Raw genomic sequence first — 16,138 nt, 5'->3', positions numbered from 1 at the left:
AGTCGTTCCGATTTTGATGAAATTTGGTATGAGTATCATGTTTGGGTCGCAGATGGTTCCATACGACTATTAGATTTTTGCATGATGGATATGAGCAAATGTGAAATTTCCGGGATATCCATATCACCCGTTGTACTAATCCGATGAAATTTGGTATGGACATTCGAAGTGGTCCAATTTTTATGAAATTCGTTGTGGGAATTCTGGTCGGTTCATTCAAATAGAAGTTGAGCTCTTTTTGATTGCGTGAAATTCCCAAACCTAAATAGTTCGCGGTAATTTTGATCGTGATCTAGTCGGCTTTTCACCGGCGAGAAATTGCAGTAGGCTTCTTCAAAGGTTTCTAGATCGAAGATGGAATCTTCCAAACAGACCAACTACATTTCATGGGAAATATTTGTATATGTACTAAAAAAAATCCAGAGTCACTTACTCATCTAGAATTTTAGGAAACAAATTTTTTTATCTATATTCTGTAAAGCCCGGAATTCATTGAACAAACCAACCGTGAAAGCATTCAGCAATATAGAATAAAAAACCTTAAATTTACCAACTAACATTCGTTTCTCCTGAGGAGTTGTAGGTTGTACTCTTTCAAGCAGCAGACTCTAAGCTTCATTCGAAGAAAAATATCATTAATCTCCCCAGTGCGTTATTTTTTATTTTTTTTTTACAGAGAAGAACGCTAACAGGTGAGAACACCCAAAAGAAGCGCCCATTAATAATATGAAATAGATAATGCTTAAAATCAGAAATAAATGAAACAATGTTCACAAACAATGTATAGAATTACCCAAATATCCTCTTAACAGTCTTTTCGAAAGAACTTAAACTATCCCTCAAAAATAAATCAACACTATGTACAACGACTAAATGAAAAAGTATGATTTTTAGGACATCGAATAATAAATAATAAGCCATATGCATATATTCAGACGTTTATTTATTTATTTAATAATAAATATCCAAACAAAATACACTCCTTTCATGATTGTTTATATCAAAATAGTTGAGGGGCTTATACTGTAACAAAAAAATAAGAGCAAAATTAAAAATTTCACAACAAAAAACAGTCCCTAAATAATCGAATTTCCTAACTATATTTGATAAATTTTTCGAGAGAAAAACACAATTATTCCTATTCATTCTCCACCAACGACATATTACAATTGAGGAAGAGAATCATCTGAGTTTTTTTATTAGTTAGCCTGCTTCGACGTTCTATTTATATTTGTCCGGCTTTCGAAAACAATCGTTCGCAAGGAACTTATGTTGCCAGAGTGTATCAATAAGTGCCGACAAAGGTTCCGAAGCAATAAAAATATCAGGCTGGCTTCATAATTTACGATTGCACGGACGTTGATATGCCCTGAAAATATCTGTGAAATGTTCAAACAGTGATCCCATCACGCTCTGTATTCGTTTTTCGGAACCGTGACTACCTGTGACAGTCTGATATCAGTGACTAAATCACAGTTCGTGAAATATCGCTCATCACTACATACTACCATAGAGATCTCGCCTATGAAGTGTTCTCAACAGAGAATATGAATAGCTTCGTAACAACGAAGCTATTCATATAATCTTTTTTTGCGGTTTTTATCAATTTCTGTAAAACATTTCGATACCTTGAATATTGCATCTTCAACCTCCCATTAAGTGGGTTCTTGATGGTTTTATTATATAAGCTATTTTTTACATTTATGGCATTCAAAAGACCTGGTGTAATCAAGTCCTTCTTAACTGATATTTCACATGATAATCTAATGTTTGTTGTATTTCTTTCTGTATAATAAGTTAATGAATCAATAAAAGTGTTGAAGAAACAAACCTAGATTTTCATAATACGCATTAAATCATATGGTATCAGGAATCTAGTTCGTTATCCCCCCCTCATCAAAAAAGACAATTGGTCAGTCACAAAAGGCAATCGCAATAATATACATGTATCGCCGCTTATATTTTTCTGCTTTGTTTTCGCTTTTGCTTTACTATTGTAATTTCGCTGAAACTAGTGAAAGTGCTGTGCTGATGTGCACAATAGGAATTCAACTCTGAGTTACTATAGACTGGAGGAAGAATCAAATCACCCTCTATCGCCCTTGAATATTTGAAACTACACCATCCAGGTAAGACATCTGATACCATTGCTTTTTAAATACAGTCCACCTCATCTCTCAGCTTAAAAGCTATTGTTTTCACCAACATTTTGATCCTTCAGTAGCCGCATATAAGCCATAGTTTCATTAAAATTCAAAATCTACATTTCAGTTTCAAATTAATCGCATATGCGTAAGGATCGCCAATCAATCAAGTGGTCGAACAGTAACCGCTTTCAATAGAAGCTCGACATATCTTCAATTTATTTGATGCAATTATTATATTTCTAAGAGATATTTATTTCAGTTTATTGTTTTTTCAATACAAGTGCAGTAATTGAAATCGAACATCTGCTCCGCCATATTCATAAGTTCTTCAGCATTTTAAAACACAGCGAACTTGAACCTGAAAATTCATCTCGCGCATTAACGCATGTCTGTTGCATAGAAGTCAGCTGCAATAGTTCATTGACCTTTTATTTTCCGATCAGCTGATTTCACGGTAATTCCTCTGAATAACAGAGCGCGATGGATAAATTAAAGAAATCCAAAACATTTCGAAATAATTCGATCACCGATATGAAGGCGCTTCATATTCTAGCCCAGAAGGCTAAAACAGATAGAACTCAACACGTCTCATTCAAGGTGCGCTATCAAGATATACAGACGATTCACGATGAATTTTTTGATCATCACAACAAGGTAATTTTCGCGCTTTTGACTGATCCTGAGTCTGATTTGAAACCGGAAAATTTGATTCGACAGAGTTTTCTTTCTGATTACTACGATGTGAAAACATGCTTTACCGAATTATTTGACGAATACGTAAGTTCGCCATCAGGACCAAGTCATAATAGTACAATGTTAGGTTCACCCGCTAATCATGGAAATATTCGCCTACTTAAAATATCATTAATGAAATTCAGTGGTGATTACAAAGATTTCACATCTTTTCGAGATCAGTTTGATGCACTTGTGCACAACAATCCATCCTTAACTCCAATAGAAAAATTCACTTATTTGGTTAGTTCTGTTCAAGGCTCTGCACTTTCTTTAGTTAAAACGTTACCTTCAACATCGCCGAATTACGTCATCGCCTATAAAAGTATTGTTGAACGTTTTTCCAATCGCCGCACACAGTCTCAGAGTCTGTGGACCGAAATAGAGAACGCTCCTAAGATCACAGTTCCTTCTGCAAAATCTTATAGGAAATTGATAGATACCTTCACTGAAAACGTTGCTGCTTTAAACAACCTTAAATTTCCAACTGACTCTTGGAATTTTATTTTAGTCATGATGATTATAAAACGCCTTGACAAGAATACGCTAACACGTTTTGAAATGGAGCATCAATCCAACGAAGTTCCAGCATTCAGTGAAGTAATTGATTTCATTAATAGACATTGTCTTGTTTTAGAAACGCTGGGATCTTCAACTTTGCCAACAATGAATGATAAACAAAATACAATGCAAAAATCTGCTTCATTTATACGTCCCGCTTCATCTCGTACTACTGCATTTTTTGTCAACAAATCGCCCGCCGCTACTTGTATTTTTTGCCAAGCAAATCATTCGCTCTATACTTGCTCTACGTTTGCTAATAAGCCTGTTTCTGATGGCTATCACTTTTGTAAAGTAAACAAGCTATGTTTCAATTGTTTAAGTTCCTCTCATGATTTACGATCTTGCAGATCCTGCCATACATGTAAAGTATGTAAGTCAACATTTCATCACACGCTTCTCCATGACAACACTAAACTTCGCTCTGCTAATGCTTCAAGTTCTTCACCATCTGCAATATCCGCTATGTCAAATGGTCAAAAATCATTCCTATCGCAAGCTAACTCAAATCGCCCTGATAATGATTCGACTTTCGTTGGTGCTGGGGTCATGGCACTTCCCAGTCATGTTCATTTGTCTACTGCTTATGTTGATGTCTGTGATGGCCGCGGTGCTTATCAATCTCTTAAATGTTTAATAGATTCGGATAGTATGACTTGTTTCATCACGGAAAAGGCAGTAGGACCTCTGAACTTGCGTAAAGTTCCTAATTCTGTTGAGGTCAGAGGAATGGGATCCATGAATACTAAATTGAGTGGTGGATCAGTGTCACTATCATTGAAACCAGAAATGTCAAATAATCCGATTTCATTCACTGATGCTATAGTTGTTGATAAAATTTGTGAAAATTTACCTGTACATCCAGTTTTTACTAATTCATGAAATCATATTCGTAATTTACCCCTAGCTGATCCATCATTTCATCGACCCGGTGCCATTAATTTGCTTCTGGGAGCGGAAATCTTTTCTCGAATTATTTTGTCCGATTGCATTACCGCTAATGATAATCAACCCGTGGCTATAAATACTGTATTCGGGTATATTTTACTTGGTAAAACCAATAATAGTTTCCGCATCCTGTTTCATCTTTTTTCATAAATTCACTCGAAAATGTGCACGACTGTGACATACAAAAATTTTTAAATCAAATCATATGGAAGTTATTCCTGCCGATGAAATACGTTCGAATTCGTACCATTTAGTTCATCATTGCGTACTAAAACCTGAAAGCATCTCAACCAAATTGCGAGTTGTTTTTAACGGATCTTATAAATTTGCCTCTCAAAAAACCCTTAACGATCATCTAATGACATGTCCAAAATTGCAACCCGATATTCCCAAAATAATAACTAGTTTTCGTCTTCTTCCATTTGTTATATGCTGTGATATACGCCAAATGTATCGTATGATTTGGGTGGACTCTAGTCATTGTGATTTTCAGAGAATTCTCTTTCGTTTTCACCGAATGATGAAGTACAAGACTTTCGTTTGAAAACCGTCACTTATGTACTACGATCGAGCCCATATTTAGCACTTAGCGTTTTGCGCAAACTCGCAGAAGATGAAAGATCGAATCATCCACATGCCGCCGAAATTATTTCAAATAATTCCTATATCGATGATTTTATATTTAGTGCACCCACCATTGAAGACGCTCGTATACTGCGCGATGATTCAATTTCTTTGTTAGGGAAAACTGGTTTTCAATTGCGTAAGTTTTGTAGTAATGAACCATCACTTCTGAATGATTTACCAGCATCGAATTTGTCTGTTGACTCACTATCATTCGACAATGGGTCACAACCATTTTCATTAAAAGTTTTGGGATTGAATTGGAATCCCAGCAGTGATTACTTTAGTTTTTTCTGCAAACCCATTGATGACTCTTCATGTACGAAAAGGATTATGCTCTCTGAGTTAGCAAAAGTGTATGATCCCCTCGGATTTGTTGCACCAACGATTTTTTTCGCAAAAAACCTAATCCAACAACTTTGGATATCAAAAATTGATTGGGATGAAACGCCGCCCCATGACATTATTCGTTTCTGGCAACAATATAAGTCAGAACTAACGTTAATCTCTGAGTTGAAAATTCCACGCCTTATTATTCCAACTGAGATCTCCGGTTACGAGATCCATGTGTTTTGTGACGCTAGTGAGAGGGGATACGCATGCGTCATTAATTTAAGGGCGCTGAATGATTTTTCGATTTCCACTCATTTTTTATGTGCAAAATCTAAACTTGCGCCTTTGAAGAAGATAACTATTCCTCGCCTCGAACTTTGCGCTGCTGTCTTATTGAGCAAATTGATGAAATTTACTGTCAAAATTTTGGAACCAACCACACATATAAAGAAAGTGGTCTCTTGGTCAGATTCGTAAATCGTGCTTCATTGGCTAAACGGCGATTCTACTCGTTGGAAACCGTTCGTGGCCAATCGTGTTTTGTTTGTACAAACAAATTTACCACAAAATTCATGGTATTATATCAATACAAAAAATAATCCCGCAGACATCGCTTCCCGAGGTGTACTAACTTCTCGTCTTATCTCTGTAAGTTGGTGGTTTACCGGTTCGTCAGTCTTGCAAGAATGCCAGATATCAAGTTTCCTTCCGACCTCTTCCTTTTCATATCCAGTGGAGGAGCAGCGTAAATAAGTTATGTTAAGCGTCCCCAATGATGAAAATTTATTTGACAATTTTCTAGACAGATTCTCGTCATTCAATACCTTGTTACGTGTTACCACGTATGTTTTGCGATTTATAAATAATGTAAGGAATCGGACCGTCAAATTTATTGATAGTCTGTCATCCAGTGAGATGTACTCCGCTCTTTTGTTGCTTGTCAAGTTCACCCAACATAAGTATTTTGCTCAGGAATATGAAGGCAAAAGGTTTTAGTTTCCTCTTCGAAAATTGCACGCATTCATTGATTCTGAAGGTGTTTTACGAGTGGGAGGACGAATCAAACACGCTCATCTGACACATGACGCGAAGTTTCCGATGCTCCTGCCGCGTCAGAGCCCCTTAACTTTTTCGATCATAGATCATTATCATAAAATCTATTTGCATGCTGGGTGCCGCACCACCGAATACTTAATCTCTCAAAAATTCTGGATTCTAGCTAGCAAACGCGCTATCAATTCAGCAATTTCAAAATGCGTTCGTTGCTGAAAAATTGCTCCTAAACCTTATCAACCCCCTATGGCTTCACTACCTGAAAATCGAGTTACGCAAGCTAAACCATTTCTTTATTCTGCTGTTGATTTCTTCTGCTGAGTTCCGACTCTATAAAACGCTTGAAAATTTTGTTTTTTTATCTTTAAGATGATAGTGTGTAACAATCGGATGATACGGATGAACCATTATTTCAAATTCGAATGCGCTCACCTCCAAAACTAGTTAATTTGATAAAAAATCATGTCTGGAAATCTTTGAAATCAAAAAGAAATATTCAACATATTCTTCTTGGAATACGGATTTCTGAAAAAAAATTGAAAATGCCACCCTCCAATATTTGCCGCCCCGGCAAAATGTCAATTAGCCAGCCTCCAGAGCGGGCTCTGATTCAGTGTTCAATTAAGAAAAATTTGCCCAAGGGGCAATTGAAAGTTTCGGGCGGAGGAGGTAAGGTATGAGAACATTTTAGAAAAATATTATCTTGAAATTAATGCTTTATCATTCGGCACCTTACATTTTGAACATTCGAATTTTTGTTCATGAAGTAGAATATCATAATTGGATCTAAGTGCCCCAATTTTCCTCCAGGGGCGCCTGGACAGTTTTGTTGCGCACTATCACCCCGAAAACGTACCAGACAGAAACACGGATCATATTTCTTTGGGAACATTATATTATCAAATAACTGTATATGATTTTTTCTATTAAGTATATGTCATCATCCGACGCTTCGAAAGTAGGTACTTTCCAGTGCCCAAAAATGATAATAAAAATGAAATGATGAAAATAAAAAATTATAGAACATACCTTCAGTAACCTACTTTGAAATCCTTAAATCCAAAGGCAAATCGAAAAATTCAGAACTTTGCACATACAGTACAATCAAAAAATATTGTTATATAATTGAACGAGGTATAAAATAAAATAAACTTCGCATATATTTATTTCCTAGGAAGCATGAGATGGAAATAATAAATCAGCATTCTGATTGGAGAATTGTAAAGAAAAATATCATCCACCGGCTACCCTAACAAAGCAATAAAATTGAGTATTTTAGCAAAGGAAACGCCGACAAGCTTGATTAGTACATGTGTTTCTTAACATCGATAACTCGTAAACGGTACTGTGAGGGGGTTTACACGACATCTGGATATTTATGAGTGTTGTGTATAATGCGGCACCTTTGATGGATTCTATTGTTGATTAAATTTGTCTGTATATTTTCGTGTTCGATTTAAATCTCATTTCCTACTTTCTACATATGTAATTTTTGTTGATCAAGCTTGAAATGCCGCCCTAGAATTTTGCCGCCCTAGGCGATCGTCCACCCTGCCTACCTCCTAGCGACGGCCCTGCCTTTCGTAGTTATTGTCAACCGACAGCCACCAAAGAACTTTTATGACTCGAACCCGGCACCTTGTCGCATCTCGGTGAGTGAGTCTACCTCTTAACGTCTAGGCTACTGAATGCTGTGTTTATTGTTGCTATGTGGAGCTTTATGAGAAGCCGCCACAAAGTTTTAAAAAAACGGCACCTAGTTATTTATAAATTATCCTGCTTATTTCTCTGTAGTTTTTTAATTTTAAGGTTGAATAACTAAAAATGGAACTTTTCGGTCTTCTGTATTATCTTCATATCAAGCTTCGTAATTGATAAAAAAAAAGTTCAACTCATTCTGAAAATTTTTTATGGTGTCTGTGATATGCAATAGAGTGGCTTCAATTTTTTTTCTCGAAAAGAAAGCTACACTGAAAGGAATATTGTTCGTAATATCAATGAATGCCGTTCATCGACTTTATGTACGTTGATACAATTTACTTTTCATTATGCCAACGAACAAATTCGTTTAAGTTGAAATTCATGTTACGTACAGTTTCGTTGTCCCAATGAACAGGCGTTCGTTGACGGTTTTAGTGCTAACTCGGCTTTTGGATTAACAGTTCATCATAGGAATGTACACAGTACAGTGCATCCCATTTTGGGTGAGACTGACAGGTTTCTCACTTGTTATTTAAGATAGAGCCTTGCGGTTTTCCCGTTCCTGTCCTACTTTTTCATGAAACTCAAGTTGGTCTAATCAGATTTTGCATAACTGTTTCCGTTCAAGAGATACAGGGTGATTATGGAAATTGATACTTTTCGGACCCCTCCTTTATCTCCGAAGTTATTAGAAATGATGCTGAGGTAAAACTACTTCTGAATCAGAATTTTGCGTAGAATCCAGTGGCGCACTCAATTTTTTTTCGGGGTATGGTTTTTAAGATTCAACACAAACCTAAATTTTTTTTTCATTGGAACACCCTATATATCATTACCTCGTTGAATTCGTAATTTTTTCCCTTCGAAATGATATATGATACTATATAGGTAGGATGGTCAGAAATGTTTAAAAAACACTAAAACATCTAATAATGATGATTTTTTGTTAATGAGCAATGGATTTTCCATATGAAAAAAAGGATTGATTGGATAATTTTCATTTGTGATTTTTATTTATAGTAGAGTAGGCAAACAAATATAATACACTCATCACTAATATGAAAAACAAAACGTAGGTACCTACCTAATAATATAATATAATAATAGCAATATAATATCTATAATATAATATAATAATAGCAAAAAATGAATAATAAAAAAATTCATAAACATTGCATAATATCTTACAGATTGAACTGTTCAAATTGCTGTCCATTTTCCCTAATATATATAATATACTACAGTAAAAGACAAAACATTCTCGAAGAACTTCGTGCATCAAGAGAGGCAGTTTTCCAGGATTTACAAAACCGCCCTTTTATAATATTAAATGCACTCAGGCGTATTGAAAAGTTTTGTCAATTATGTATTAGAGGAAAATGGACAGTAATTTGAACAGTTTAAGCTGTAAGATATCATGCAATGTTTATGAATTTTTGTATTATTTATTCGTTGCTATTAGGTAGGTACCTACGTTTTGTTTTTCATATTGTTAGTGATGAGTGTATTACCTTTGTTTGCTTACTCTACTATTTATAAAAATCACAAATTGAAATTATCCAATTGAACCTTTTTTTCATATGGGAAATCCATTGCGCATTAACAAAAAAATCATCATTGTTTGATGTTTTGGTGTTTTTTTAACATTTCTGACCATTCTACCTATATAGTATCATACATCATTTTGAAGGGAAAAAAATAATGAATTCAACGAAGTAATGATATATAGGGTGTTCCATTGAAAAAAATATAAGTTTTTGTTGAATCTTCAAAACCATACCGCGAAAAAAAATTGAGTAAGCCACTGGATTCTACGCAGAATTCTGATTCAGACGTAGTTTTCACCTCAGCATTATTTCTAATAACTTCGGAGATAAAGGAGGGGTCCGAAAAGTATCAATTTCCAAAATCGCTCTGAATCTCTTGAACGGAAACAGTTATGCAAAATCTGATTAGACCAACTTGAGTTTCACGAAAAAGTAGGACAGGAACTTGAAAACCGCAAGAATCTATCTTAAATAACAAGCGAGAAACCTGGCAGTCTCACCCAAAATGGGATGCACTGTACATCAACTCAATGAAAGATATTCATCCTCCCAATGAACTTGATACGTTGGCTCAATGAATCTGTTCAACATAGCCGACCACCTGCTAACAGATCACGTGACTCACGTAAATAAAAGAATAACCGATCCGAATTGGAAATGTTTGGTGGTTCGATTGGAAATATTAATTTACTGCTTTACACTGAGAGAAATCCATCTTTCTTTTTTATAAAACAATTATTTGAAGGATATTTACTCACAACTATTACAGCAAATTTATATTTGATATACTTATTCATCAATAGGTAAATCATGCATTGAAAAAAATTTATTAATAGGGAATAAATATTTGTTTACAAAGTATTTATGTAATAACATAACTAATTTATATGAACTTACATAACATAAATTCATTGTCAACAAATTTTCGACCGGTGGTTAACAAACATTTGCTATATATGAATAAACTCTTACTTCAGTAGATAATATTTTGACTAAAAATATGGGATTTATGAATAATTAACAAACTAAAATTATTCTAGCGGTCACATAGATGAACAGCCTTCTTTTACATGCTTAAAATCCGTGTATACACACAATTCCCCTCATTATTTCCTTTTCAAACTAAAAATTTTTGTTACTTTGGGCTTATTGAATATTGCTGAGCCCATCTGTACTGAATTTTGGGTTTAGATCGTTTGTACCTGCCTAATACCCTATACGAAGTCTAAAAAAATAGGCCAGATCCACCTAGTTTGGCAAACGGTTCTCCTCACAACCAAACAATCACATTGAAAATCAGCCTAAATAACTATCAATTATTCATTACTGAATTGAAATTGAGTGTTGAACTAGAAGTAATAAAGAAAAGCATTACACCAAGAGGTGCTACCTTCAACGAAGAAGACGAACAGATGGAAGATCAACCTGAGGAGGGAACAGAAAACCGAATAAGCATTAGAACAACTAGATTAGAGCGTGACCTCCTCAAGAACCTTTACCTATACTCTGGACTCTCACCGCAAAACAGACCGAAGATTCCAAGAATGAAAGGATTGAAGAAGCTTCTTGAAAATGTTCAGAAAATCAACTCACTGATCCGAAATCAGATCAGCTCTACTTCATCAATACAGGAAATAGTGGACTTGGTTTACGCTGCAGCTGTAACTGTATGTGAAGAACACGGACTGAAAATGCGAGATTCATAATACTTACCAGCCTGGATCAGCACCTCCCTGGAAATTGAGGCTAGAAAGAAAAATTAAAGTAATGCGCAAAAAGATAGGCATACTACATACCTACCTCAATACTGAGCTACGAAAAAAAAAATACTAAGAGGCATGAACCAAATCACCAAGGAATTCAACATCAATGCCAACTGCCCAATTGAAGCATTCCACCAGACGCTTATTTTGTTGCAGGACAAACTGAAACAAAAAATAAAAGCACTTGGTAATCGCATTAAACGTTACAATGAAAGAGTCTTGAGATTAAGAAACAACCAATTATTCTACAAAAACCAGAAAGAATTTTTCCGATCTCTCGACTCCTCTGAAGAACTTAGAGGGAACTACCCAACGGAAAAGGAGATGTATGATTCATGGCGGGGTGTATGGGAGAGAGATGAGCGACACGATGATGAGGCATATTGGATAAAGAATGCGGAAGAGGAGATTGATCAATATCCGATGGATGATGTTAAAATAACGGTGCAAGACATCAAGGAGGTTATAAAGAAAGCAAGTAACTGGTCGGCGCCTGGATCAGATAAAATCCACAACTACTGGTGGAAGAATTTGACATCAACACACGAACAACTTGCAACACTGTTTCAGAGAGCCCTTGCTGACCCCAAGATAAAACCGGAAACCATTACGTCGGGTATTACACATATGATACCCAAAGACAACAACACGCATGATCCAACTAAATACCGCCCTATCACATGTTTTCCAACAATTTACAAAATACTTACCGCTGTGATCACAAAATATATTTGGAGACATGTGAATAGACACAGCATATTGACGCGTGAGCAGAATGGCTGCAAAAAAGATGCCCGAGGATGCAAAGAACTTCTAACAATCGATAGCCTCGTAACAAAACAGGCAAGAAAGAAACTCAAAAACATATCGATTGCTTGGATTGACTATAAGAAAGCATTCGATTCGGTTTCCCACTCTTGGCTTCTAAAGATCCTCAAGCTCTATGGCGTATATGAAAAAATAACCAACTTGCTAGAGTACTTGATGAAATCATGTAGAACAGAACTGATTTTTGGAAACAAGAAGCAAACCTTCAAGACATCAACGATAAACATCTTACGTGGCATTTTCCAGGGGGACAAACTAAGTGCACTTTGGTTCTGTCTGGTACTGAATCTCCTCAGCAAACTGCTCAATGAGGAAAATTATGGATACGTCATAGACAAAACAAGAAATATTCGAATAACTCACCAACTATACGTAGATGATCTGAAACTGTACTCCACGAATGAAGACCAACTGTTGAGAATGCTAAGAATTGTATCCTCTTACACGCAGACGATAAAGATGGAAATGGGCCTGGATAAATGCTCTGTGATTCATGTCAAAAGTGGAAAGATGGTAGAAGGAAAGGATATGCTAATCCAAGATGGAACAACGCTCCAGAGACTAACACAGGAAGAAACCTACAAGTACCTTGGAGTCCAACAAGCATTAAAAATAGAAACATCTGAAGCGAAAGCTTCATTCCAACATGAGTTCTTTGATAGAATAAGAAAAGTTCTCAAAAGCAAACTGAACTCCAAAGCCATGTTCACGGCAATTAACATATGGGCAATCCCTAGTATCACATACTCCTTCGGCATAATAAAATGGTCGAACATGGAACTCAAGGCCATAGATACAAAAGTAAGAGTTCTCATGAGCAAATACGGTATCCACCACCCTCACTCATCAATAAAGAGGTTATACCTGCCCAGGCATTGTGGAGGCAGAGGACTACAAAACATCGGAAGACCCACCAAAAAGCAGTTAGCGAACTGAGAACATATTTTAAATCAAGGCACTCACCGTTTTTTCAGGCGACCTGCAGAGAGGATAGTAACATAACGCCCTTGAATCTGAACTCTACGACGAAACCTCCCCAGATGATGACATATGAAACACTTGCAGACGAATGGCACGGTAAATCCCTCCACGGTAGATATCCCACAGCTCTGAAAGAGAAAAGAATTAACAAAAAACACTCTCTCACTTAACTTACATCAGGTTACCTCTTTCCGGAGACTGAAGGGCGCATTATTGCCATACAGGACCAGGTCATGCCAACGCGAGCCTATATGAAACATATAGCAAGAAAAAATATACTTACCGACAGATGCCGTAGATGTGGACAAGCTCTTGAGTCCATCCAACACATCACCTCGTCGTGCTCCATCCTGGCTCCTAAAGAGTACACGAACCGCCATAATGGAATGGCAAAAATTTACCATCAAACCATAGCCATCAAAACAGGTCTCCTAACAGCTAGAAAGAAAATACATGAGTATGTACCACCTACTGTGCTCGAAAATAACAGATACTTACTGTACTGGGATAATGTCATTCAAACCGACAGGAAGATAGCGCACAATAGACCTGACATAGTGCTGTTCAACAAGGTAGATAAAGAAGCCACTATAATAGATATAACGGTCCCAGCTGATGATAATATCATCAAAGCATACTCTGAGAAGCTCAGCAAATATCAGGACCTCGCTTTTGAACTGAAAGATATCCATAAACTGAGAACAGTAACCATTCTCCCTCTTATAATCAGTACTAACGGGCTTGTTGAAAGCCATCTAAGAGACCACACAAATTCCTTAGATCTCGAGCTAAACCTTATCGACACAGCGCAGAAGGAAGTACTGCTCTGGACAGCAAGAATAGTGAGAATCTTCCTGACGACAACCTAGATTAGTCTTGGTCAAACTTGACCCGGCTGATGTGGGACCAATAACCTATACGGTGAAAAAAAAAAAAATATATATATATATATATATATTTTTTTTTTTTTTCACACTTTCGTGGGATTATCTGGTATTGTCCGGGCACGCGTGCGCCAAGGACAACCCCGTCTGTTAATGAGGGTAGAGCACTCTCCTTATGATGTTGACAGTTCCAAGAATTACCGCCTTCTGCATCCACATAATTGCATTGTGGGGTAGGTTGAGCTCTTTTAGATGTTGGGTGGTCCTTTTTGGGACGAGTCCATTTACAGATATGATAAGAGGCATTATGTTGGACGATAGTGTTAATATATTTAAAGTTATTCCTAGCCAAGAGTATTTTAATTTTTCCCTAGGACCCCATACATGCATTTCTAATTCGAATTACACAGAATGTTAAAGATGAGAAAAATAGTTCTTGCGCGCTCGTTTTTCGAGGAAAGTTTTCGTTTTCGCATAATAAGCCGAAAATTATCTGAATAGAGTTTCGACTCCCGGATGAAAAATCATAGGTCAAATTCTTTTTCTGTCCTTCCGTCTGTATGCCTATTTGTCTGTATGTATGTCATTCCATCCGTATGTCTGTTAACATGATATATAAATTGCTCATCAAACTATATAAAAAGCCTCTCAATTTATTATTGCCAGGTATTTTCTTTTAAAAATTTTTCAACTGATGAATGGTGCTCTTCAAATGTGATCAAAGGGACAAATCTAACGATGTTGAATTCATAGATCTTGGTGCCCACCGACAATTCACATTATCTGAAGTCCACAGATTTTAATATGATATTTGACATGTGAAAGTAAAACTTTCTATAATTTTTGAAGTTTGATGAATAATTAATATTAAGTGTTTTATATGTTTCAGACGGAAAAAAATCAATTAGTATAGAAATTTTTCAGATTTACATCTGAAAAAACACACGATTGTATTATGATTTCAAAACTTAATTGCAACGAAAAATAAATGATGACTATTTTGAGCAGTTCAATAGTTAATTTCTGTTTTATATCTGAGGCCAAATATGATTTGTTCCTCACAAACAGAGTGTACCGGGTGGGCAAATTTCGATGTTTTAGCACTACAACTTTTAAACCTGAGGTGATAGACAAAATCTGATACCCTAAACTCGGTCTCTTTTTCTGAGAAAATAGCAAGAGTTGTATTCATTTTTGGCCACCTGCTTTTATTTTCGAGTTATAAACGAAAATTGGAAAAATGGCGATATCGAAAAACTTTTATATTTCCGCTAGAATCCAGTTATGTTTTTTCAAAGGGGAACACTAAATTTCTGTGTCATTTCTTGAAAGCTTAATTTTTCCTGATTTCAAAAATATATAACATTGTGTGGTTTGAATCAAAAAAAATAATTTTGGGTCGAAGCTTCGTAATTAATGACCCTTTTGAAAAAACAAGACCGCTAATGGATTTTACGTGAAAAAGTGCCTCGATAATGTTTCAATTTCAGAGCTCTATCTTCAGTATCTTCCCAATTTTTGCTTATAACTCGAAAACAAAAGAAGGTGGCCAAAAATGAATACTACTCTTGTTACTTCCTCAGAAAAAGAGACCGAGAATCGGTATGAGATTTTGTCTTTGTCTAATGGTTTAAAAGTTGTAGTGCTAAAACATCGAAATTTGCCCACCCTGTACACCTTTTGAAGTAGGCAGGAATATTAAATGTTTTATATAGGTTCTGTTTGAGATCATGGCAGTGAAAGCCCAGAATGTTTCAAAAAAAAACTAATATTTGATACTTATATTCCAAGGTTCTTCAACTGACGTGGTCACTTAAAGTGAAGAAGTAAAACAGAAACGTCATATATGGCCAGGAGAGGAGAAGAATTTAGTACTTCAAACACTTTGAGAATCATGTAAGGAATAAGAAGCCTCCCGGAAAACATAAATGTATGGAATTCATTTCCACGCATTCACCAAGTTTCCAGAATGATGACTAAGTTAGAATTTAAATCCTAGTAAATATAGAATTCCAGCAAAATAGATTGTTAATAAA

At 35.9% G+C, this 16,138-nt stretch overlaps 1 protein-coding gene across 1 annotated transcript; it reads left to right on the top strand.

The window, feature by feature from the left end:
* The first annotated feature begins 2,678 nt into the window (after positions 1-2,678).
* Positions 2,679-4,322, top strand: LOC123678668. Its single transcript, XM_045615805.1, has one exon. The coding sequence runs from the start codon at positions 2,679-2,681 to the stop codon at positions 4,320-4,322; it is 1,644 nt and encodes a 547-aa protein (XP_045471761.1).
* Positions 4,323-16,138: the final 11,816 nt, after the last annotated feature.

Source organism: Harmonia axyridis, chromosome 4, assembly GCF_914767665.1.
Source record: "Harmonia axyridis chromosome 4, icHarAxyr1.1, whole genome shotgun sequence".
Classification (NCBI taxonomy): Eukaryota; Metazoa; Arthropoda; class Insecta; order Coleoptera; family Coccinellidae; genus Harmonia; species Harmonia axyridis.
Note: the sequence above shows the minus strand (reverse complement) of the source record. Positions and strands in the feature narration are given on the sequence as shown.